The sequence below is a fragment of the Panthera onca genome, chromosome E2, assembly GCF_046562875.1.
Source record: "Panthera onca isolate mPanOnc1 chromosome E2, mPanOnc1 haplotype 2, whole genome shotgun sequence".
Lineage (NCBI taxonomy): Eukaryota > Metazoa > Chordata > Mammalia > Carnivora > Felidae > Panthera > Panthera onca.
Window position 1 is genome coordinate 28,433,385 of NC_138353.1, and position 22,765 is coordinate 28,456,149.

General features: G+C 52.4%; 2 protein-coding genes across 9 annotated transcripts in view; both read left to right on the forward strand.

The window, feature by feature from the left end:
• Positions 1–14,043, forward strand: part of NOD2 (nucleotide binding oligomerization domain containing 2) — a 36,436-nt gene extending 22,393 nt beyond the window's left edge. For both annotated transcript variants that reach the window (XM_078438634.2, XM_078438633.2), the window contains exons 7-12: positions 2,408–2,491; positions 4,354–4,437; positions 5,180–5,263; positions 7,472–7,555; positions 10,893–10,976; positions 12,647–14,043. In XM_078438634.2, the coding sequence (XP_078294760.2) occupies positions 2,408–2,491; positions 4,354–4,437; positions 5,180–5,263; positions 7,472–7,555; positions 10,893–10,976; positions 12,647–12,719 (493 nt within the window). In that variant the 3' untranslated portion in view covers positions 12,720–14,043. The remainder of the gene's footprint in view (positions 1–2,407; positions 2,492–4,353; positions 4,438–5,179; positions 5,264–7,471; positions 7,556–10,892; positions 10,977–12,646) is intronic.
• Positions 14,044–21,635: 7,592 nt separating this feature from the next.
• Positions 21,636–22,765, forward strand: part of CYLD (CYLD lysine 63 deubiquitinase) — a 69,277-nt gene continuing 68,147 nt past the window's right edge. For 3 of the 7 annotated variants that reach the window (XM_078438635.2, XM_060650788.3, XM_060650793.3), the window contains exons 1-2: positions 21,695–21,798; positions 22,354–22,431. The gene's annotated coding sequence lies outside the window, so the exon portion shown is untranslated. Of the gene's footprint in view, positions 21,799–21,864; positions 22,102–22,353; positions 22,432–22,765 lie in introns of those variants that run through there. The other 4 variants (XM_078438636.2, XM_078438638.2, XM_078438637.2 and 1 more) reach the window with 4 other exon arrangements.

The following is a 22,765-nucleotide window of genomic DNA, read 5'->3' on the forward strand; positions in this document are numbered from 1 at the left end:
TGGTCCTGGCCCTGGTTCGGCCCCTACTGGGCTCGTGATCTGCTGACTGAATCAGGGGCAGTGTCTCCTTTGAGCAGGGTTTCGCTAATGCTGTGACCTCCCCAGCAAGCCCAGGATTGGCTCTGCTGAGGGCTGCCTGCCCTTTGACCTTTGGGCCCCCAGGGCTGAAGACGGTTTCTGGGACCCTTTCCTTCCCTGTGTCTAAGAGTGTCACAAGCTGGGGTTACCGGGTTCCCTAGTGTTCATTGAGCACGTGTTGCGGGGGGAGGCACGTGGAGTCACCTGCCACCACAGCTGTGACAGCCAGTTGCTGAAAAGCTCTCAGAAGGTCCTTGCCCAGCTCGGTGGGTGCCGGCTTTGCACTCCAGTCTTTGATGTCTGCCTTTCTGCTGCTCCTGACCTTCCTGGCTCAGTGGGGGTCTCTCTCCCATCTGACACCATTCAGTCACCTGTCCTGCTGACCCCCGGGTCAGCCTGGCTTCTCTTTCTCCCTGGGGTCTTCTTGCTTCCTGGATTTATGTGACAGTAAAAGAAGACAAAGTAAACCATCGCTTTTGTCCATTCTTCGTACCTGCTGGGCTGGGTTTGGGGTTCGAAGCCGCCATGTTAAAATTACTAACCATGTGGCCCAGTCTCAGGCAGGGCTGCTGAAGCCAGCCCCAGTGGCGCTGTTCTGTACAAAGGACTCTCTTCTTTTTGTTTTAACTTTTTAAAACTTAATTCCTTTTGAGAGAAAGAGAGCGAGCAGGGGAGGGGCAGAGAGAGAGGGAGACAGAATCCCAAGCAGGTTCCGCGCTGTCAGCACAGAGCCTGATACGGGGCTTGAACTCACGAACTGCGAGATCATGGCCTGAGCCCAAGTCAAGATTTGGTCGCCCGGGCTCCCCACAAAGGACTCTCTTCTGTTGCTACCACCTGCTCCCCCAGACTCAGGATGCTGAGAGCGGCTGTGGCCAGAGCGGGGGGCTGGCCTATCCCCCAGGGAAGGCTGTGGGGTAGTAGGAAGGTACTATGCTCAGAATTTGAAGCCTGGGTTTTGGGCTGGTATAGCAGAATAGTTGAGAGAGCATGGGGTTCTGGGGCCAGACCAACTGAGGTTTGGATCTAGGATCCCTGAGATTTGAATCCTCATTTGCTATGTGACCTTGGGTCAGCCCAATGTCTCTGTGACTCTGTTTCCCCTTCTGTAAAATGTAGATAATAATTACAGCTTCCTCCTAGGTTGTTGTAATGGTTAAATGAGTTAGGATACATAGAAAGCTGGCGCGATATGGTCAGTGCTTTATGGAGGGAGCTTAGTGGCTAAAAGGTGGTGGGTAATCATGTAAATTCTCAGCGTGTTTATCTGTTTATCCTATGGTAGTTCAGCCCTCCCAGAAGGGATTAGATACGGAACTATTTGTTGGGAAAAATGCCTCCGAGGGGAAACGGGGAAGGGGGCTGGAGGAGGCTGGGAGAGTCAGCTTACTACAGCACAAGTCTGACCCTGAGAGACGGGGAGAGGGAAGGAAGGAAGGCTGGGAGGAAGCCTCTAGACCTTGGGGCAGTTCTGAGAGCACAGAAGACTGTGGGGGAGTCCTCCAGCCAGATTTGCCCAGCAGAGTCTTGTGTTTCCCAGTCACTGGCTGGGAGCAGCCTGTGGGAAGCGACCTTGAATTTCCCGGCACAGCAGCCTGTGGTCAGAGGTGTGGGAGGGCACCCTGCCCCTTCTCAAAGAGGATAATAGTGCCTGCTCTGCAGGGTAGTTGTCAGCCAGAGTGGCTTCAAGGGCGTGAAAGTTCTCTAAAAAGAGGAAAAGTGTGTTATTAATTCCAGGAAGCCTGGGGTCGTGAGTAAGAGTTCTGGGGACCTCTCCAAAGTTCTCTGAGGTATCTGGATACGGCTGAACCCTCCCTCCTCCAACCTCCCAACCCCCCTGCAGAATCCCTTGCCCTTTCCCAGCAGCTTGGGCGGAACAGGTGAAAGCCACCTGCAGCAACGAGGGACCCAGGAAAGCTGCAGGGGGCACGGAGTCTGGCACCAGCTGGTGGCTGAGACAGGAGGAAAAGGTGTGACAGTGGGTCACCCTCCCTCCCCTGGGGAAACCACCTCGTAGGACAGCTGACAATAGTGCCTCCTGCCCTTACCTGTCACACTGCTTTGCAAAACAGGTTTCCCCCCACTTTTTCCCCTTTGCAGCTGGAGAATGAGCTAGCGGGAGTCACGGTTGAGTAAGGTTGGCCAAGCAGGAATAGACTAGCACCCGGGCAGTCTGCTCGACAGGCAGGAAGAAGTCGGGCTGCCTCAAAGCTTTTCTCCACGTTTCTGTGTCTGGGACACACTTCCTCCACCAGCCCCGGGTGCTTCTGGGCACTAACACCCCCACGTCCGTCCCACACTCCTTCAGCCTCCCTGCCTTCTTTTCCAGGCTGGGCAATAACCACATCACTGCCTCGGGAGCCCAGGTGCTGGCTGAGGGGCTCAGAGCCAACGCCTCCTTGCAGTTCTTGGGGTAGGTTGGATTCTGGGGCAGAGGGGCCCCTGTGGGGGCGGGTTGGGGGACTTAGCAGGTGCAGTTTTTCAGCTGGAAGGCCCCAGAGGCAGCGGGAGAGAGCGGGTGGCCCCTGGCTGCCTCAGTACTTGCCTTTCACTCAATAAACAGGAAGTTCAGGATGTGGGGGGTGGGCAGTGCCCCTGAGTGGGTGGCAGGAAGCCCTCTGGTCCTCACTGGTGCTAGGGCTGTGCCTCTCACCTTTGGGAGCTTCTGAAGAGTGCCATTGCCTGGGCCCCACCCAAAGGGTGAGAATCAAGGGAAGAGAAGTAAGTGGACCAGGCTGGAGACGGGACCCAGGACAGGAGGGGGCTTCGCCGGGTCCTTCTGAGCGTTTGCGGCTGCAGGGTCGTGCCGAGCCTTCCAGTGAGGGGAGAGGAGTCAGGCACAGGCTGGGAGGGCAGTCCCACAGACCACAGGTCCCCAGAGTATGTGTGTGTGGGGGAGGGGCTTCCTCTGGTGGCTGAGTGACTACCCCCCCCCACCCCCGCCCCTAGGGTTGCAACCGGGCAGTCCCCTGTAGCCCTGCTGCTGTCCTGCCTTACCTGGTGTGAGCTGGCATCCATTTGATGAGAAATGGGAGTCTGAGAACCCAAGACTGTAGGAAGGGACACTAATCTTAGGGCCCAACCCATTTCCTCGGCCGGCAAGCTGCCCACAAGCTCAGCCGGAGCTAAGGGCGGAACCGGGTTGCTTGAGAGATCAGCACCTTTTCCACGCTGCATTACCAGGAGCACAGAGTCCAGTACAAGGGTGGCCCCAGCCCCACCAAGCTCTCTCCTGCTCGAGGTCACAACCAGCGTATGCGGGCTGTTCTCTTTCAACACCTCTTTGTTAAGGCACCTGTCTGCACCAAGCACTGTGCTAACCCCCTGCCCTCCCCCCCCCCACCAGATACTATCATATGACACAAACCGTTCTGAATATTGGTTTTTGTTTTTTTGTGTGTGTTTTTTTTGCCTGCTTAACAATATATCTTTTGTACCATAACGACTTCATTTTTAAAACACTAGCTGGTTGGTATTCCACTGGCTGGATGTCTGTAATCTATGTAACTGGCCCCATGTTGGTGCGCCCTTACGTTATTCCAGGTTTTTCGCTATGACGTAGTTTTTTGCTCTCTCCCCAGGGGCGCAGAGCAGTGCTGGCACACAGCCAGAGCTCAATAAATATTAACCAGATGAATGAAAGCGTGGTGAACATCCTAGCTCGGCTAGCTTTGCTCACATGTGCACAGACAGGTCTGGGCTAGCTTCCCATATGTAAAACAGCCAGGTCATAAGGAACGAGTTGGGCTCCACCTTTGAAAAGGGAAGTTTCTCAATTTCTGTGGGCCTGAGGGGGATGACCCAGGAGGTGAAGGAGTATGACACCGTGAGGAAATGGGGGACATTAGAGAAGAACAAGAGAGAGAGCTGGCTTGCGGGAGAAGAGTGAGATTTGTTTTGGGTGCTCCCAGAGGGTAGTTGAGGACCTGTGGGTGGCAGGCACCAGGAAGCAGATCTGACCTACATATCAGGAAAAATGTCACCACGCTGTGAATTGACTTTGAGAGTGAGTGACTGAGTTCCTTGTCCCTGAGGACGTGTGCTGGGTGGACCTCTACTATTCTGTAAGTCTGACTGAAAAATGAATTCAGTTTCACCATCCCTCCCAAAAGGTGGAGGCAGATCTACTTTGCTGGGGCCTAGGAGCCCCTCTCAGATCTTTCTGGAAGGTCCCAGAGAGGCAGAACCATGGAGAGGAAGGACACTGTTCACGCATGTCTAGAACACATAGCAGTTACTCCCTGACCAAATGACGCAATCTGTTGGCCTTTTTAGGTTCTGGGGCAACAAGGTGGGTGACGAAGGGGCCCAGGCCTTGGCTGAAGCCTTGGGTGATCACCAGAGCTTGAGGTGGCTCAGGTAAGCTTTGGGGTCTGCATGGTCACAGGGAGCCAGAATGAGGAAGGGAGGGGCCTGGGCCAGTTTTGAGGGTCCTTCATTTGATTGAACTTTGTTCTTAGCCCCCTGTGTTAGGCAGTGGGATGCGAAGAAAAGACCCTTGGGTTTGGAGTCAGGACACTTGAGTCTTTCTGGGTGACTTTGGAGGTGTTCCTTCTCCCCTTAAGGGTCTTGATTCCCTATCTGTTAATTGAAGGTTTGGGGCTGAATCAGATATATTTAAAAATTTCTTTTTAGGTTTATTTTGAGAGAGAGAGAGAGTGTGTGTGCATACACGTGCGCATGAGCAGGGGAAGGGGAGAGAGGGAGGGAGGGAGAATTCCGAGCAGGCTGCACGCTTACACAGCGCAGAGCCCCCCATCACAGGGCTTGAACCCATGAACTGTGAGATCGTGACCTGAGCCGAAATCAAGTCTGATGTCCCAATGACTGAGCCACCAAGGCACCCCTGGATCAGATATATTTTATCTCAAGGACCAACTGCAGTCCATGAGTAATGGCTACCCAGGACATCACGTTGGAAAGGGTTCTAAGGCTGCTTCTTAGCTTAATGAAAATGAGCACTGTAGTCAGTTGGTAATGTCTGAACAAAGCAGACCAGGATGTGGGGCTATGTGCGTCGTGCATTTTGCCCTTCCCGGGTTACCTTATCTCTGAGGTCCCTCCCTGCTCTGATGTGTTTTTGTTCCTTGATTCCATCCAGCCTGGTGGGAAACAACATCGGCAGTGTGGGGGCTCAAGCCTTAGCCTTAATGTTGGAAAAGAACGTGACACTGGAAGAACTCTGGTGAGTTGAGGGGTTCCCTGCTTTGAGGAGGCCTCATTCATTCCCTGGCCTCCTCCATGGAAGTCGGTAAAACAGAGGTGGATAACCGAGTGGTTGGGCTGTTGGGTTTGTCCTTCTATGTGCTGGGTGCGTGAAGCTGATAGAGCCTGGCACGTAGGTGCTAATTCTTTTAATGGAATTATATTTCCTGGTTTGTCGGCTTGTATACTGCCTCCGTGTGGCCTAATGGTTGAGGCCCGAGACTCTGGAGTCAAGCAGACTGAGCTTCAAGGCCTGCTGTGATCTCAGGCAAGTTAAATAATAAGCTCTGAATCCCAGGTTTCTTACCTGGAAAATGAGGGGCTGACTGCTTCCAACTGTGAAGCGTATATGGTTATATGCATAAAGTCTTTTTTAAACACAGGTGTTCCTTTCCCAGGTTGTATTTTATTTTTAAAAAATGTTTATTTTTGAGAGAGAGAGCGCGTGCGCGGGAGAGGGGCAGAGGGAGGGAGACAGAGGCTCGGGAGCGGGCTGTGCACAGCGCAGAGCCCGACGTGGGGCGTGAACTCACAAACCTCGAGATCGTGCCTTGAGCCAAAGTCAGAAGCTTAACCAAATGAGCCACCGAGGCACCCCACGTTTTGTGGATTCTAAGGGAGGCTGAGTGCCTAAGAACGCGGGAGAAGTAGAGTAAAGGTCTCCCTGGAAGGTGGAGTGGGGTTTGGGGCAAGTTAAAACGTGAGCCATAAACTGTGCTCACACTGTTGACCTGAAGCTGATTCTAAGTCTCCCGTCCTTTAGATGCCACTAGCTTGGACTTCTTATGACATGTTCTGGGCAGTTCCCAATTCTATCAGGGAGATAAATATGCTGATTTCTCCAGGAAGCAGAAGGCCTTTGAAACCCATGATCACCGTCACAAAGTGGATATTGTGGTGGGATAGCTCTGCCGGTGTCCCATTGATTATATCCTGAGTGGACTTTGCCACTTGGAAATTCTTGTTAGAGGCATGCCTCGCCATTGAGTGTATCAGTTATGACTACACTAGGCTGCAAGTGAGGGAAGAACTCTAGGTACAGTGGCTCAAACCAGTAAAGGGTTTCTTTATTCCGTGTCCAACCGGTCTGGAGGTAGGTGGCGTAGGGCTGGTGTAATGGCTCCATGAGGCCAGCAGGGGTCCCCAGTCGGTGGCTTCGCCTGAAGCCGTGGTTGGTTGCCTCATGGTCAGCAGATGGCTGCTGTACCTGCGACACTGCTTCCGTGTCCCCAGATTCAGTCTGTGTATCCAGGAAGGGCAGGAGGCCCAGGCCACCTCTCCCTTTTATTTTATTTTTACTTTTGTTGTTGTTTTTATTTTTAAAGTTTATTTTGAGAGAGAGAGAACACAAGCAGGGGAGGGGCGGGGAGAGCGGGAGAGAGAGAATCCCAAGCAGGCTTCGCACTGTCAGCACACAGCCCGACACAGGGCTCAAACCCAAGAACCGTGACATCATGACCCGAGCTGAAACCAAGAGTCGGATGCTTCACCGACTGAGTCACCCAGGTGCCCCAAGCTCTCCATTTTAAAGAGAATTTCCCGGAGCCCCATCTGTCAACCTCCCCTTATGTGTTCATGGCCGTGTGGATGTCACTGGCTGTAGTGGAGAGTCAAAATGTAGTTTTTTCACCAAGCGCATGCACATGGTTGCCCAAACCGAAGGAGGCTTCCATTAATAAGAAAGGGAAAAGGATATTAGATCACTGGGGCATGAGGGTACCTTTTATATAGAGGAGCCCTGGGGTAAATTCTCTCCCAGAGACGTCCCTGGAGTTGAAAACCCTCATACTCTTACTATATCTTTTCTTACTTCATCTGCTAAATATAGATTTTCAGATGTCGGATTTTCTTTTTTTCAAAGTTTTTTTTTTAAATGTTTTTATTTCTTTATTATTTTTTTGAGACAGAGACAGTATGAGCAGGGGAGGGGTGGAGAGAGAGGGAGACACAGAATCTGAAGCAGGCTCCAGGCTCTGAGCTATCAGCACAGAGCCTGACACGGGGCTCAAACCCACGGACCGCGAGATCATGACCTGAGCCGAAGTCAGAGGCTTAACCGACTGAGCCACCCAGGCGCCCCAGATGTTGGATTTTCTAACTGGGGGGCAAGCAGGCTAATCCTTATCGACATCGTCTTCCATAACAAATGTTACCATATGAACGGGATTTTCTCTCTTTTTCTTGCCAGCCTAGAGGAGAACCATCTCCAGGATGAAGGTGTGTGTTCTCTTGCCAAGGGACTTCAGAGGAATTCAAGTTTGAAAGTCCTAAAGTAAGGAACCTGTAAGGAGCCGGGATGATAATGACAGGCCTTATAGGGGGCAGCGTCGGGGGAGAGGGGGGACAAGGGGTGGATATGGGCAGCTTCCCGCCTCTCTAACTCATACAAACGTGGCCTGGCAGAAAACGGCTGGTAGAGTCAGGGTTCCCCCAAACACAGACCGGGATCCCAGGGCAAGTTGTTTACTTGGGAGGTGGTTCCAGCAAACCCTGGTGAGGGGTCAGGGAAATGAAGCAGGGGAGGGAAGGGAACCCATGGCAAGTGGCCAAGCCTGTTATGGCCCTGGTTGTCCCCGAGGGCAACCGCCTCAGACTTGCTGTGGGGCTCCAGGAGCCCCTACCCAACAGAGAAGCGAGGCAGCAGGGGTATTTATCTGCCAACTGCCTGTCCTTCATTTGCGTGCTTGTGGGGATATTAATTTTCCGGCACTTCCGGCTTGCCCTGCGCGAGGACCCTCCTGGGGTCAGGAGAAAGGCCTCAGGCAGAGAGGGGAGGTCTTCCCAGCAGGCAGCCCTCAGAGTTAGAGGTGAAAGCTGAGGGCGTTTGGGTGGGTTGCCGACAGCATCCCTCTCGCGGGGCCATCTTTGGCTCAGGCGGGAGACCTGTTCTAACGGTCATCGCTAGTGGTTTCTCTTGGGTTATGCAGGCAGGCGTGCTTGCATTTATTCATGTGTGCATTCATTCATTTCGTTGTTGTGCATTCATGCATACATTCACCCACTTATGTATCGATGCAAGAAATATTTCTGGAGCACCTGCTGTGCCAAGTGCTGTCGGAGGCTAGAGGATAGAGCAGTGGAAAGAACAGAGCAGGCCTCGGCCCCCTTAGCTCTTGGATTCTAATGGGAGAGGCATATAATGAACAAGCAGGCCAATATACAACATTATATATAATAAAGGCTCTAAAGAGTATTCAAGAGGAGATGTGCCAGGGAGTGGCTGGAGAGGGCAGGGTGGCAGCTGCCTGGGGAGAGCCTCTCTGAGAAGGTGGCATTGGAGCTGAAACCTGGATAATGAGGAAGGTTACTGTTTTTGCAGTGCTGAGGTCTCAGGAATGCACATTCCAAGAAGACCGAACAGCAAGTGCAAAGGCCCTGTGGCAGAAACAAGCTCGGTTGTTTTGAGAACAGAGGGCAGGGCCAGCGTGGTTGGACTGCAGGGGAAGGTACAGGGGGGAAGAGGCAGGGTGAGGGGGCCACGTAGGTCTCAGAGCCATGGGGAGGATTTAGGGCTTTATTCTAGGGGCAATGAGAAACCTTTGGAGGGGTTTAATTAGGACAGTAACATCTGATTTACATCATAACAAGATCGTGCTGGCTGCTCTGTGCGGAACAGATGGAAGACGGGTCAGGGGGAATTAAGGTCCTGCTGTCTTCCAGGTGGGAGATGGAGGGGGCCTGGATCAGGCCGATGGCAGTGGAGAAGGCGGGTGAAAGCGAGCAGGCAGTGGTGGAGGTCCTGCGGAGCATCCAGGACCTGGAGGGCTGGACAGTGACAGTGGTGGGTGGCTGGAGGCGATGGGGATCACTGGTGGCGGGCTCGGTGGGCAGGCTCCCACTCCGCGTGGACAGGGAGAGTGGATGCGAGCAGGAGCCCAGCTCGCGATCATCACGACCTTGTGCCGACGCTCTCCGAGGCTGGTGCCGCGCTGCTGGGGGGCGCCAGAGGTCTCACTGGAGAGGGACGTCTGGGCATCATCAGATGGCTCCTTGTGCTACAGGACGGGGTGGCATCCGCCCTGGCAAATGTGGCCCGTGGAAAACACTCGCCTTCAGAGGCAGGCAGACAGCTGCCTCCGGGAGAGTGTGTGCTTCGCTGCCAGCCCGCCATCCACTCTGGCAACACTTGTTTGTGTTGCTTTGCAGGGGCGAGCAAGTTGCCAAATGTTTGGGGGAAACACTTCCACTCGTCACTTGGGTAAAACCGGGCTGGGAGGCCCCGGTGATGCCTGGGTGGTCTAAGCTGGGATGCCAGGCTTTGCGCGGTACCTGGTTTCGCATTAACCGGGTGTGGCTGTGGCACATTTGTCCCCCCTCGTTGTCATGCATTTACCCCAGCCAACCCCAGGGGCTGCAGGGGTTTGTCCCACGCTGCCTCGGCGAGTCTTATAGTTAAGTGCCACCGATCTACATCATCCCTCACTGTTTCCCCATAAAAAGCGAGCTTCTTATGTATCTTTTTAAAAAAAGCTAGCATCCTTCTTTTTCTGGGCATAGTGACTGCCAAATGCTGCTTCAGTGTGTGGGCTCAGGCACCTGACAGCCTAGGTTTGGACCCCAGTTCCACCGTTACCCGCCGTTTCTCCTTGGCTTTGGGCTCCTGTAGCCTTGGGTGTAAACAGGGGTACGAGGCGGACCCCCTCTCAGGGCCATGAGCATTACTGGCGTGATGGAGGTGTTGAGCAGGCTCATGGTAAGAGCCCAGCAGATACTGGCCGTTGTTATCACTGGCACTGCCTTAGGGTTGGCTTCCCGGATGTTCCTTACTCCGTGGAGGTGGCAGACAGGTGGTGATGTCTCGAAGGCCAAGCTGTGAGCAAAAGAGCAGCATGGGCCGGTGGCTCTTTCCCTGCTGTCCCTGACGGTGTGAGTTCTCCCCTCTCAATTCCCAACCTTGTATTTTCTCAATTCCACGCCCCTCCCCTGCCAACCGCCATACGAAAATATTACTGTTCGTTGATTATTTCCTATCAGTTGGGTATGGTGCCAACTGCACCACAGAATATGCCATTCTTTTCATTCTTATGTTTCATGAGGCAGGTGCTCTTTTATGTCTGCCTTTACAGATGAGGAAATTGGGACTGATTTGCCCGAGATTAAAACGGAAGTGGTATAAGCTGGATTGGGACCCAGGAAGTAAAATGTACATACTTAAAAAAAAAATTTTTTTTTAATGCTTATTTATTCTTGAGAGAGAAGGGGGGGGGGCGGGCAGAGAGAGAGGGAGGCACAGAATCCAAAGCAGGCTCCAGGCTCTGAGCTGTCAGCACAGAGCCCGATGCGAGCCTTGAACTCCCGAACCGTGAGATCGTGACCTGAGTTGAAGTCGGACGCCTAACCGACTGAGCCACCCAGGTGCCCCTAAAATGCACATACTTAACCACCATGCGATATCGCCTTCGTAAGGGAGTAGCTGCTTCATTACACAAACACATCTGGTGAACAGAGGAGAGAGGGGTGCCTTTCTCTTTAGGCACTGAGGCTCACTGGGAATCGCAGACAAGAGAGGGACATGTCGAGGGGGCCAACTCCCAAAGCCTCTTTTCATTGGACAGGCCCGAGAGGAGAACCAACATTCCTGAAGCTCACCTTTCTGTCTTCCTCTCCAGGCTGTCCAACAACCACATCACCTACCTTGGAGCTGAAGTCCTTCTGCAGGCCCTGGAAAGGAATGATACCATCCTGGAAGTCTGGTAAGGCCCCCTCGGTGGGCCTCGTTATGTCTCTGAGCCTCACTTGTCCAATCTGTAAAATGGGGCCCAGAGGGAGGGGAACTGGGTAATTTTTCCTCCTGGCTCTGACGTTCAGTGGCATTCTGTCTACAGTGGATCTGATTTCTCTCTGGGAAAGATGTTTTCACGTCTCCAAGCATGGACCAAGTCATTCATTTTTAAATCCCGGGTATTCAGAAAGGTCTTAGTTACAGGTAATAGTGTAGGAGGATGAAGAATGAAATACACACAAGAACTCAGGGGCCTTACACCTGCCTTCCCAGGTCGAGGATGTTATATCAGAGCCTCTGGGTGGAGGCTACATTGGCGGTGGGGGGGTGGGTACTGTTGCCTAGTGTTTCCAGACCTTTATAATTAAAAGCCACATTCCTTCATGTTTTGTAAAAAGCATCGAGTCACAACTACAGAGATTTATCCTCCTTCTTTCCAGGGACGTATTTATAACTCATATAATAAGTACAAAAGCTTCCCCTGACTTTACACGTCATGAGTGAATGTCACTATAGTGTTTCAGGCACTGGTCTAGAAGCCAATCTTTATCTGTCTATCTATCTATCTATCTATCTATCTATCTATCTATCTATCTATTGCACAAGCAGGGGAGGGGCAGAGTAAGAGAGAGAGAAAGAATCCCAAGCAGGCTCTGCTCTGTCAGTGCACAGTCCCATGCAGGGCTCGATCTCATGAACCATGAGATCATAACTTGAGCTGAAATCAAGAGTTGGATGCTTAACTGACTGAGCCATCCAGGTGCCCTGAAGCCAATCTTTTAAAACTAGCAGATCCCCCCATGAAAATCTATATTTCCAAGTTTTCTACCAAAACTTCCCTCTCTGGGCCCCCCCACACAAAATGCCAGGAAGTAAGCAGAGTAGAGAAGGGCTGATCACACTCTCTGTCAGCTGGGCGGATGGGCTCAGGCTGACTGCACCCCCTGCCCCAAGCCTGCTGTTTTGGACCAGGCCCCCTGTCTCACCCCTGCAAACTTGTGGCCCCTGCTTTACATACGCAGACTGACTGGTTACGCCCTCAAAAATCATATCAAGGCAGCAGCACTAATACATATCCAATGATGAGGTTTAAAATAAAGATGTCTAGGAATCTGTCCTGTGATGAAGAGCTTTTCCTTTCTGTATGGTTGTGTAATCCCTATAGGCAGTGAGATCCTCAGGCCCCTGGCAGAGTGTGAGTTTTTGTTTTAAACCCTTACACGGTCAGAGGAAATGTCACATTCTGTGTCCGGAAGGAGGAGGCCAGCATCAGGTTGATATTTTAAGGGTTCTGATGTTATTTGCCGCCTGTTGGCAGGACTTGGGAGGGTATCAGGGCTTGCTCATTGCATTCTTGACAGATTCTGCTGTTGCCTTAAAAAGAATCGCCTGCCTTGGGGAGTCAGGGCTGGCTGGGTCCGGTGTGGATTCTCTCTGCAGAGTCACGGAGGCTTGCTTTGTCACACACAGTGACTCATGAGCTGCCCTGGTGGACAGAGGCTAACACCAGCACAGGAGGGCTGCAGCGGGGCCTTGGGGCCAGGCCGTTCAGGCGCAGGTTTGGAAAGGAGCAGCCTCCAGTTAAAAGCACCGCTCTGGCTCAGCGTTCGCCCAGACCTCTCTTTGCTTTATCCCCTTTAGGCTCCGAGGCAACACTCTCTCTCCAGAGGAGACTGAGAGGCTCAGCCAGAGGGACACCAGACTCTTGCTCTGAAGCCCGGAGGCCAACGTTCATCTCAGTTTGTTTGTGAACAGACCGTGGGTTTGGATCCCAGAAGCTGGATTCCATCTGGCAGCAGTCCATTCACCCAGAGCCGAGTCCTGCCCGGGACAAGCACAATAGGTCACCTTTGTTCTGGCAGAAGAAGGAGCAACCGTGCCCTTTAGAGTAACTCTTCTGCAGCCTGTTTTGCATCCCGTTCTTCCCAAGAGTCGATCTGTGGAACGTAGAAGAGGAGCAGCTCCCCACCGCCTCTGGCTGATCCGACGTGGGTCAGTGGGGCCCATGGAGGTTACTGCGTGCCTGGTGCTGTAGAGACCTGGACCCACAGGAGCGGCCCCCCTTCCCACCTGCCTCACAGTGAGGAGGGGGGATTCAGGGAGCAGCTTTCTGCCATGTTTTAACTCACGGGTTGTTGCCCATCCAGAAGTTCCCCACATCTGGTCCCTCCCCCCATCCTGGATCCCTGCACGTGGCACTTCCTCTGAGGGTAAAGTTTCAGAATACAGTTGTTCTCAGCTTTGGTATTCATAGCCTCCCCCCCCCCCGCCCAACAAGCCCAGGGTGGGAAGGGCTGCAATTCACCTGCTTTCCTTCCTGATACTTAACACATGATCGAAAGGGGACACATGACAGCCGTTCGTTCCCTAAGATGGGCTAGATTTTCCAAAAAATAAGACGACACTACGGCAAATATCACACGCACCATTTTTTTTTTTTTTTTCAGCGAAGTCAATTACTCTTCAGTTAAGCCTTTGGAAACAACTCCCCACCCAAATGCAGCTTTTTAGAATCAGAATTTTGAATAGTCCCACCAGGTCTCTGGTTGATGCCTGTGAGTTGTGACAGCAGACCCCCGACATGGTTCAGTGTTACGTGATACAGAGTTATGGATCAAAAGTTTACAGGGGCGAAATCAAAGACTTTTCCTTATAAGGCAGATGTTTTTCTGGATTTTTCAAAATGATGCATTGTTGAAGCCTCCTTAAACCATCAGGTGCTGGTCCAAGTGTTATTACTTAAACGTTACTTTTTGTGCAAACTGGTTACTATTTATAAACCACTTGGTTTGATTCTCTCCAGTTTGTTTTTGTAAAAAACACGACCATGAATTTTATGCTGTAAATAGTCACAGGGAAGGAGAACTGTTGAGTCCTCAAAGCTGTGGGGGTCTCAATAGATGGTGACCAGACTGTTTAAAAGATATTCGTGAATGTTGTCAAATATTAAAGCACAATTTTCTACTTGGAGGGGCAAAAATGATGTTTTGACTAGATAATTTATTGTTTAGGGCAAAAGCAATTCATAGAAATAGGCTTGCAATCAAAGCCCTTTGGGCTTTGGTTTACAAAGGTCTAACCAGCGTGAAGCTTTTTTTTTTTAATTTTTATTTTTTTTTACATTTATTCATTTTTGAGAGAGAGAGAGACAGAGCACAAGCAGGGGAGGGGCAGAGGGAGACCCAGAGTCTGAAGCAGGCTCCAGTCTCTGAGCTGTCAGCACAGAGCCTAACACGGGGCTCCAACTCAAAAACCGCGAGATCATGACCTGAGCCAAAGTTGGATGCTTAACCGACTGAGCCACCCAGGCTCCCCACCCAATGTGAAGTTTTAAGCTGTGTTGGCGCCTCCTGGTGCCCCTCGCGGCTGAAAGGCAAATGTGAGGAGGCCCCTGGGCCTCCCTTGATTCTCTCCCAGTGGCTCCAGGAGTCTTTACCAGGAAAAGGATGGAGAAGGTTCGGGAACAGCTCTCCTCAGCAAGCAGCCTCCTTGTTGAAATCCTCCTCAGCGGCATTTAATGAACAAGGGCTCAGGTGCTTCCTCACCAAAGTGACATCCGCCTCCTTGAAATGTTTTGTGTGGGCCTGGCTCGCTAAATGCTGCGGCCTCTCCGTGGGCTCCTGTCTGTGAGCGTGCTCGTGGGCTCTCCGTTGGTGGCGTTAGGTTCTGTCCAGACCACTGTTCTGATACAGAAGATCAGGAGGAGAGTGGACACCGATGGGCCTGCTTTCTCTGAGGCGTAAACATGGCAATGCATTTGTGTGGCGGCGTCTTGGATTGGAAAAATCAGAAAATGTCATTTTCCTTAAACCCATTCGGCGATTATTTACCAGCCAGATACGTTAGGACAATCGGTGGATGAACAAAACACACACGATCCTTGTCGTCAGGGCAGTTGGGTTGAGGGGGCAGGAGAGGTGGGCAGAAAACTAGTGAACTGGAAGTTATATAAAAATAGAGCCCACTGTAGTAAGCGCTAGGAAGGAAGTAAAGGTTCAGGATGGGGGGGGGGGGACCTTCAGATTGGTCAGAGATGGAGAGGCTGGGACCCCAAGAATGAGAGGGGGCTTATTCACAGAGAACAAGTTGTCTGAAGACCCTGTCATGGGAAAGGGCTTGGTGCGTGTAGTGGGCTGAATAATGGCCCCAAATACTTAGCTCCTAATTCCTTGAGCCTGTGAATATTGCCTTTATGTGGCAAAAGGGACTGAATTTAAGTGATTATGATGAGGATCTTGGGTTGGGGAGATGGTCCTCGATTAGCTAGCTAGGCCCTAATCACAACCATGCGTGTCTTTGTAGGAGCGAGGCTGAGGGAGGCTTGACACAGGAGAAGGTGTGACCACTGAAGTAAGATACTAGATTCCTGGCTTTGGAGGTGGAGGAAAGGGCCCCATGGGTCCAGGAGTGCAGCTCTGGAAGCTGGAAAAAGCCAGGGCACAGATTTTCCCCGAGAACCTCTGGAAGGAGCACAGGTCTGCTCCTGCTTTGGTTGCAGCCCATTTTGGAATCTGGCCTCCTGGCCTCCAGGACCGTAGGAGAATTAATTGGTGTCATTTAAGCTATGAAGACTGTGGTGATTTGTCACAGCAGCCGCAGAAAACAAATATGGTATGTTGAGGGCAAGCTAAGAGGAGAGCATCACCACGTGGGTTTACGGAGGTAGGTAGGGTCAGGTCACGAAGGACCTAGTGGACCGTGGTCAAGGGTTTGGGTTTGATCTTGGAATAATAGCAAGCCAGAGGAGAGTTTTCCAGAAACATTCTAGGAGTCGATTCCCGAAGGTTTAAAATGGAATGGATGAGAGAAGAGGGGGAGGGAAGACTCAAGGCTGGCTCCTCGAATTTTGGCTGGGACATGCCATCCTGGAGCTCAGGTGGGAAGACAGGTGGGAAACAAGTTTGGAAGCAGGAGGGACCTTGTTTTGGATTGTCACGTTTGGGACACCTAAGTGAAGTCAAGGGAAGACGTCAAGTTATGCCGTGAGTCTAAATTTCCAAAGTCTAGCAGATCCACCAAAAACATTCTAAGCCGGGGCAGGTAACTTGCGAACAAGTCCGCAGACTTCCAGAAATCACTATGCAGATTTCAGAAGTCACTTCTAGAATAGGAGCAGACAAGATCTCAGATTTGTGGCCAAGAATACCTAATTTTTATATGCAGAAAGAAAAAAAGAGGGGGGTACCAGAGCAAGAGAATTTTTTTTAAAGAGCTGTAGTCTTTCATTATATTCAGCATCATCCTAGAAGGGGAAAAAAAATGTCAATCTGAGTGTTCCCCCCACCCCTACCCCCCCCGCCGCCGCCGCCACCCCCCCTCCCACCCCCAGCCGCCGCCCCACAATTGCGCCCAAACCAGATACTGGAATGAATACACCTCGCAGAAGTGTGGGAGGTGGAATCACATTCTAAGCAGGCTGAGTTGAGACTACATACAGCATCATTTCATTATTGTGCCAACACACCTTCACGCTTCCATCCCACCCAGGAGACCGGTGCAGCCCAGGGGTGACGCACACAGCAGTGGGGGGTGCACACTCTGGCAAGGCCCACACGCCAGGGAACATAGGCTCGGGCCCTGGGGGGCAGGTTTTAGGTGAAGAGCAAGGTCACAAACGACATCGGGACCATCCTGAGCCATTCCCCTTGGAGAATGACATCGGGAGAGACTGCAGCTGTACAGGCTGACAATCCAAGATTTTTGGAGTCCCCAAGATTCCTTTTTCTTGCTCTAAATTTTTTAAATATTTTTTTAAGCTTATTTAATTTGAGAGAGAGAGAGAGAGAGAGAGAGAGAGAGAGAGAGAATCCCAAGCAGGTTCCATGCTGTCAGTGCAGAGCTTGATGGCAGGCTCGAACTCACAAACCATGAGATCAAGAGTCAGACGTTTAACTGACTGAGCCACCCAGGCGCCCCTTTTTGCTCTAAATTTAATCTCATGTATCATTGCTTCTGGAATAGTCCACAAACCCAATCTCCTAAGTATCACCCTTCCCTTATCAATCACCCTGAAAATCCCTGGTCTCCCTTTTTCACTTGGAACAATTTCTTTCTTGACATCTTCCGTTCCACATCCTCCTCCCCCTCCCCCGCTCTCCCCTGTGCCTTCCGGGAAACAAGGGCCTCCTTAGGGGCCCACCCTTGCCCGGATTACCTCACCAGGGGGATAGCCGGCCCCCCTGCTTCTGCCCTTGACTCATGGTGTGAGCCTGTTAAAAGGGAAGTCAGGTGAGCTGTGCTCTGATCGAAATTCTCCAGAACTTCTCAATCTAATGCAGAGTGAAAGTCAAGGTCTCCTCCTGGCCCGGCCCACCCCTGTGTTTTCACTGGCCTCCCCTTTGCCACTCATACTCCCATTCGCTGCCCTCCAGCCACACCGCTTCTTGGCCGTTCCTTGACAATGCTAACTGCTTCCAGGAGGAAATGCCTATTTCCTCCTCCAGGAACACTCTTCCCTAGGCAGTGGCATGGCTGGCTTCCTCATTTATTGCAGGTCTTTGTTCAGGTGTCAGCTCATCAAGGGCGTCCTTCCTGAACAATCCACCCAAAATAGCAGTCCCCAACCACTCTCTTCGCTGCCGTGCTTAATATTGGCTTCTCAGCACATACCGCCTGATGTACGTGTGTTTCTTCCTTTCCCTAGAATGCCAGCTCCATGAGAACAAGAGCCATGCTCGCTGTAGAGTCCACGGAGTCTAGAATAGTACCTAGCGCATAGCAGATGTTCAAATACTTGTTAAATGAATGGAGAATCTACCTGCCTAAAGGAGGCAGAATATAGAAGTTGCGGAAGATTATCAAAACGAATCACCTTTTTCCTCTCACCATTAGTGTCTCCTCCCTAAGGGAGGGAGGTTTCCTGCATCATGGGATCATTTCTTGAAAAAAAAACCCAATTTTTTAAAGGTTTATTCATTTTTCAGAGACAGAAAGACAGAGCGTGAGCGGGGGAGGGGCAGAGAGCGAGGGAGACACAGAATCCAAAACAGGCTCCAGGTTCCGAGCTGTCAGCACAGAGCCCGATGAGGGACCTGAACTCATGGACGGCGAGATCATGACCTGAGCTGAAGCCGGACGCTTCACCGACTGAACCTACCCAGGCGCCCCATCATGGGATCATTTCTAATGTATTTACTGCCCCAAATAGGATTCCAGATGTAGCGCAAAGGCCCCAATGAAGAGCATGAGACCCCCTCTCTCTGCCATTGATAACAGCAAATAGCTCAAACAGGAGAACATGGGCTTATAGTTCAGCAGGATTAGGGTAAAGATGATTAATGTAATCCCTTTTATTTTATCAAAAAGAGCTTTTGGGTGACCAGGGTAAAAGCCCTCAGACAGAATGTTCCAGTGGCATCTGGAATTTCCCCTCGCTAAGAGATAAGCACATCCCCGGTGTGGTCGTCTCTCCACTCATCCATTGATTGGAATACCACGCTGGGCTATCGTGGAGAAAGCTCCCACACAATACCCTTGCCCGTAGGGGCACCTGCTCCAGTTAGCCCCATGGTTTAGAGCTTATTCTGCACGCCCCCGACTCACAGGAGTGGTGGGGGAATGGCTGGACGCTTGGGAGGCTGGGTGAACCACCGCCAGTTGCCATTTCCTGAGATGGGGGCACGGGAGGACTGCGGTAGGAGTGGAGGAGGGTCAGGAGCTCCCCTTTGGCTGTGTGGGGTGGAGACGCTGAGTAGGCAGGAGGCTATAAAATACCGAATTTGGTGAGGCGGGAAGTAGGAGGGGGTCTGTGATAGCCATTTGGGGAGCACGGGGCAGGGGCTGAGAAATGACCACGACTAGGAGGTGTCACTCTAAGGCACAGGCCCCTGCCAGGTGACCAGGTTTCCAGCCCCTGGGGGAGAGAGATCCATTTAATCCACCGGCCTTTTGCTGGTTTTCTGCTGTGTACAATGAGAGAGCTAAGCGGGACAGTTTAGAATCATCGTTAACTACTCTGTTAAAAGCTTTCAGCGGGATCCCACTGCTCTTAAGCTAAAGACCAGAACTTGGCCCTGTCTCACAAGGTCCTGCCTGAACGGCTCTGTCGTGCCCACATTTACTGTGCTCTGTCTCTTTCGGTTCCTTCCACATGTCACGCACAGTCCTGTTCCCGTTGCCTGAAGGGCTCCCTTCACCCTCATCCACTAGCCATGCTTACTACCTCATCTTACAGGTGACTTCCTCAAACGGGCCTCCCCTGAGTGCCCGACCACCTGGTATGTGTGCTCAGAACGGTTCTCCTTCCGGGGCTTACTCCAACCTGCACTTCCCCGCCGGATGGCAAGGGTGACATCTCTCTCGGACACTGCCATTGCTTGCTACCTGCTCAGTACCGCAACCAGCAGTTGTGTGTATCCAGGCCAGGCTGAGTGGAACAGGCGGAGGTGGTGAATAGAGGAGGTCAAGCAGGGCCCGGAGCCGTCTGCAAAGACCCTTGGAAGAGGGAGGACTTTGGTTGGGCCTTAAACAAAGGGAGGATTGGACAGCAGAGAGGACAGGCCGTTTCAGTCGGGGAATCTGTCTAAACACACCTGGGAAGAGCCCTGACCTGAAATCAGGAGAATCAGGGTCTCAGCTCAACTCCTGGGTGACCTGGGACGGGTTATTTGCCCCCTCGGGACCCTAATCTCCTGTCTGTAAAATGAAAGGCTGGCTTATCAGGGACTGCAGATAATAGCATCATGACACTATTCCCCCATCTCATCCGCTGGCAGACATCTCTTTGCCCCGAGAGCCTGAATACAGCTTTAGAATTGTTTTCGACACAGTGTTCTAGGCAGTCATTACCAATTGATAGGAGATGGTAATTGAGATCAGCCCTGTGTATCGGGCCTGGCTTGGAAGACAATCTCTCAGATGAAGTCAGGGTATGACATTGTCTGATTCAGGGAATGGGTCGCGGGAGGACGGAGCAAGGGTTCTGACAGCTGCGGGTAGGGCAGAAAGCCCTACCGAGGGAAAGGCTCAGCAGCACTGGATGCCATCATCAGAAAGGACTTGAAGATGTTCTGGCACCGTGGTGGCAAGCTGACTTTCAGGGGCCAGTAGATAACGTTAAAGGAGAGAAATGTGCCAGGAGAATAAAATGGGGAATGGTAAGGAGTGTGGTAAAATGGGGAAAGGGAGACCACGTGCCCTGTCTCAAAGGATTCTTTCTCTCTCACTCTATTTCCTCTTCTCATGCTTCCTCCTCACTGCACAGATCAAACAAGAACAATCTTCGGGATGAATTTCTTGCCCGGACAGCCAGAATGTGACCTCTGAGTCCTCACGACTTTATTGGAGAATCTAGATCTGGGAGGTAACAGTGTCATCTAAGGCCACACTATGGGCCAGACCTGTTGATTTCCATTTTAGTGCTTTTTACTGCAGTGTGGTCATAAGGCTTGGGACACAGGCTAAGGATGCACTAAGGAGAGACAGGAGTGGACTAAGGATTTCAACAGATGTCCATTTCGTCCTGGGTGTTTATGGCAAGGGAGATGGGTGGCCTGTTTCCCAGTGCTGTTAGTAACCACTCATGTGACTTCTTTTATGTAGTTACTGGTTTAAACTCCCCAGATCTTCAGAAGTGTCACTTTCCACTGGGGAAATTTTCCCTCTCATGATTAAACACAGCCCCCCCTCCTTTCCTTAGTATTAATCACCTTCTCCTATAATTGGTACTTAAAATGTCAAAGGAGAAGGAATTAATTAACAGGAGTATCCAGTGCAGCAAGGCATGGTATGCTGCAAGGCTCTGGGACTGATTATAAAAAGCACTTCCTTAAATATTTTGAGCACTTTGGGGAATCAGAAACCTCCCTTCTAATTGAAAGATCCTTAACTACACCCCAAGTCCTGGCTGGTGGCCAGGGGTGCAGAGCTGAGTGAGGGGGCGTGTGGAAATCCCTTCTTCGCCACTCCAGGGAGACGTCCCTCCAAACTGGGATAGGTGGCAACAGAGGTTCAGAAACGGCAGAGGTCCCGGGCCCAATCTGAGGGAGAAGAAATATAACATGACTGAGCTCCTGCTATGTGTCAGGAACTTCACCTACGGTGCTTCTGTAGGACAGGTCATAACGATGATCTCCATTTTACAGATTAGGATATTGAGGCTTAGCATGGTGGTGAGATCCTCAAGTCGCGCGGCTACTAATTGAAAGAGCAAAGGATTCAAATTTAGGTCTGATTCTAAAGCTTTGTTTTTTCATGGGATCCTGAAATCCTAGTCCCACCTTGCGTCTGGACTGCTCTCCACCCTGGCCCCAAACTCCCTGCAGGAGTTTTGACAGCTAAGCCCCGAGCCAAGACCCCGGCCTGGGAGGTGGAGCAGGGCGCAGCACAAGAGCCCCGCCCCGGCTCCGGTGTCAGCCAATGGTAACGCGGCACCCAGTCTTTTGCCCAATCAGCCAGAGCTCTCCGTCCCCCCTCTCCCCGGGTCCTCTGCCCCTCCCCTCCGCTTTCCCTTTGGCTCGACCGAGCTTGACGGAGCGGAAAGTCCCTTCAGCCGACTCCGGGCCGGCAGCCATTGGAGGAAGGTCTGTCACTGGGCCGCCCAATCAGCGCGTGCACAGAAACGCATCTCGGGCTGTGATTGGTTAGCGCGGCGGTTGCCCCCTCGCCCCCGCTAGCTCTCACCCCCCTGGGCGGCTCGGAGGCGGGGCAGGTGGGGGCGGGCCCAGGTAGCAGGTTCGGCTGCGCCGGGGCCGCGCGTCGGAGGTAAATATTAAGGCGGTGGGTGTGGGGCGCCGGGGCCGAACCGGGACGCGGGCTAGCCGAGCTGGGGAAGGGGCGACGCCCCGCCGCCCGAGGTGAGTGAGAGAACGGGCGGTTGAGCCGGCGAGCGGCTGGCGCCTGGGTCCCCTCGGGCGTCCCTGCCCGGCCTCCGGACGCCTCCAGCCGCCGCCGCGGTCGTCGGGCCCTAGGCGCCGGCCCGTTAGTTGCCCTGGCCCGGAGCCGGCCAGGCCCGCGGGGTGTTGAGCCCGCTGACGTCAGCCCGGGCTTCCTCACCCCCGGGGCTTCCCCCACCCTTCCCCCCGGCTTCCTGAGAGGGCTCCCGAGCCGTGGGAGCCTGGTCGCCGCCGCCGGGACCTCCGGGGGAGCGAGGACTTGGGGTGAGAGCCGCGCAGGAAACCGTCTCCGCCTGCGGTCTCCCCCATTTACAGACGGGGAAACCGAGGCACGGGCCGCTGGCCGGCTCCCGACGGTCGCTGTTGGCTTCGGGAGCCCTGGGCTGTATTATCTCCTCTCGGAGTCGAGGGGGGCGTATCGTTCCGTCGGTTTGGGGGTGTTGGTGGCCCCTGTCCAGGAAGAGCAGCAGTCGGGGTTCTGGCCTCGTTAATGGCGTGTTCTGCTTTTTCTTTCAGTTTACCCCTTTCCAGGGTGAGGATGGTTTTGTACAACCTGGAGTTCATTAGTTGAAAGGTGCGCTCTGTCGAGACAAGGTATTCTTTTCCTTCTTTTTGTTTTTCTTTACGATCGTATTAACGATCTGTGGGGGAAATCGGGAAGTCTTGACAGAAGATCGTGTTCCTGGATTTGGTTCTCAGCTGGGTCAGCTGCCCGGTTATTCATGTACTTGGCATCTTTTCTATTCCACCCTGTGGCATTTGCATGTTTTAGGGTGGTTGTCATCTTCCAGCCACCCAGCCTTGCAGTGTCTCTCAGCCCCCAACATCCCTGCCCCCATCCTCTCCCCAGTCTCCCTGAGTTGTAGCCTCAGCTGGGCTGAGGATCATTCCTTACCTTGCTTTTGAACTGGGGCTAATAGAGATCTTA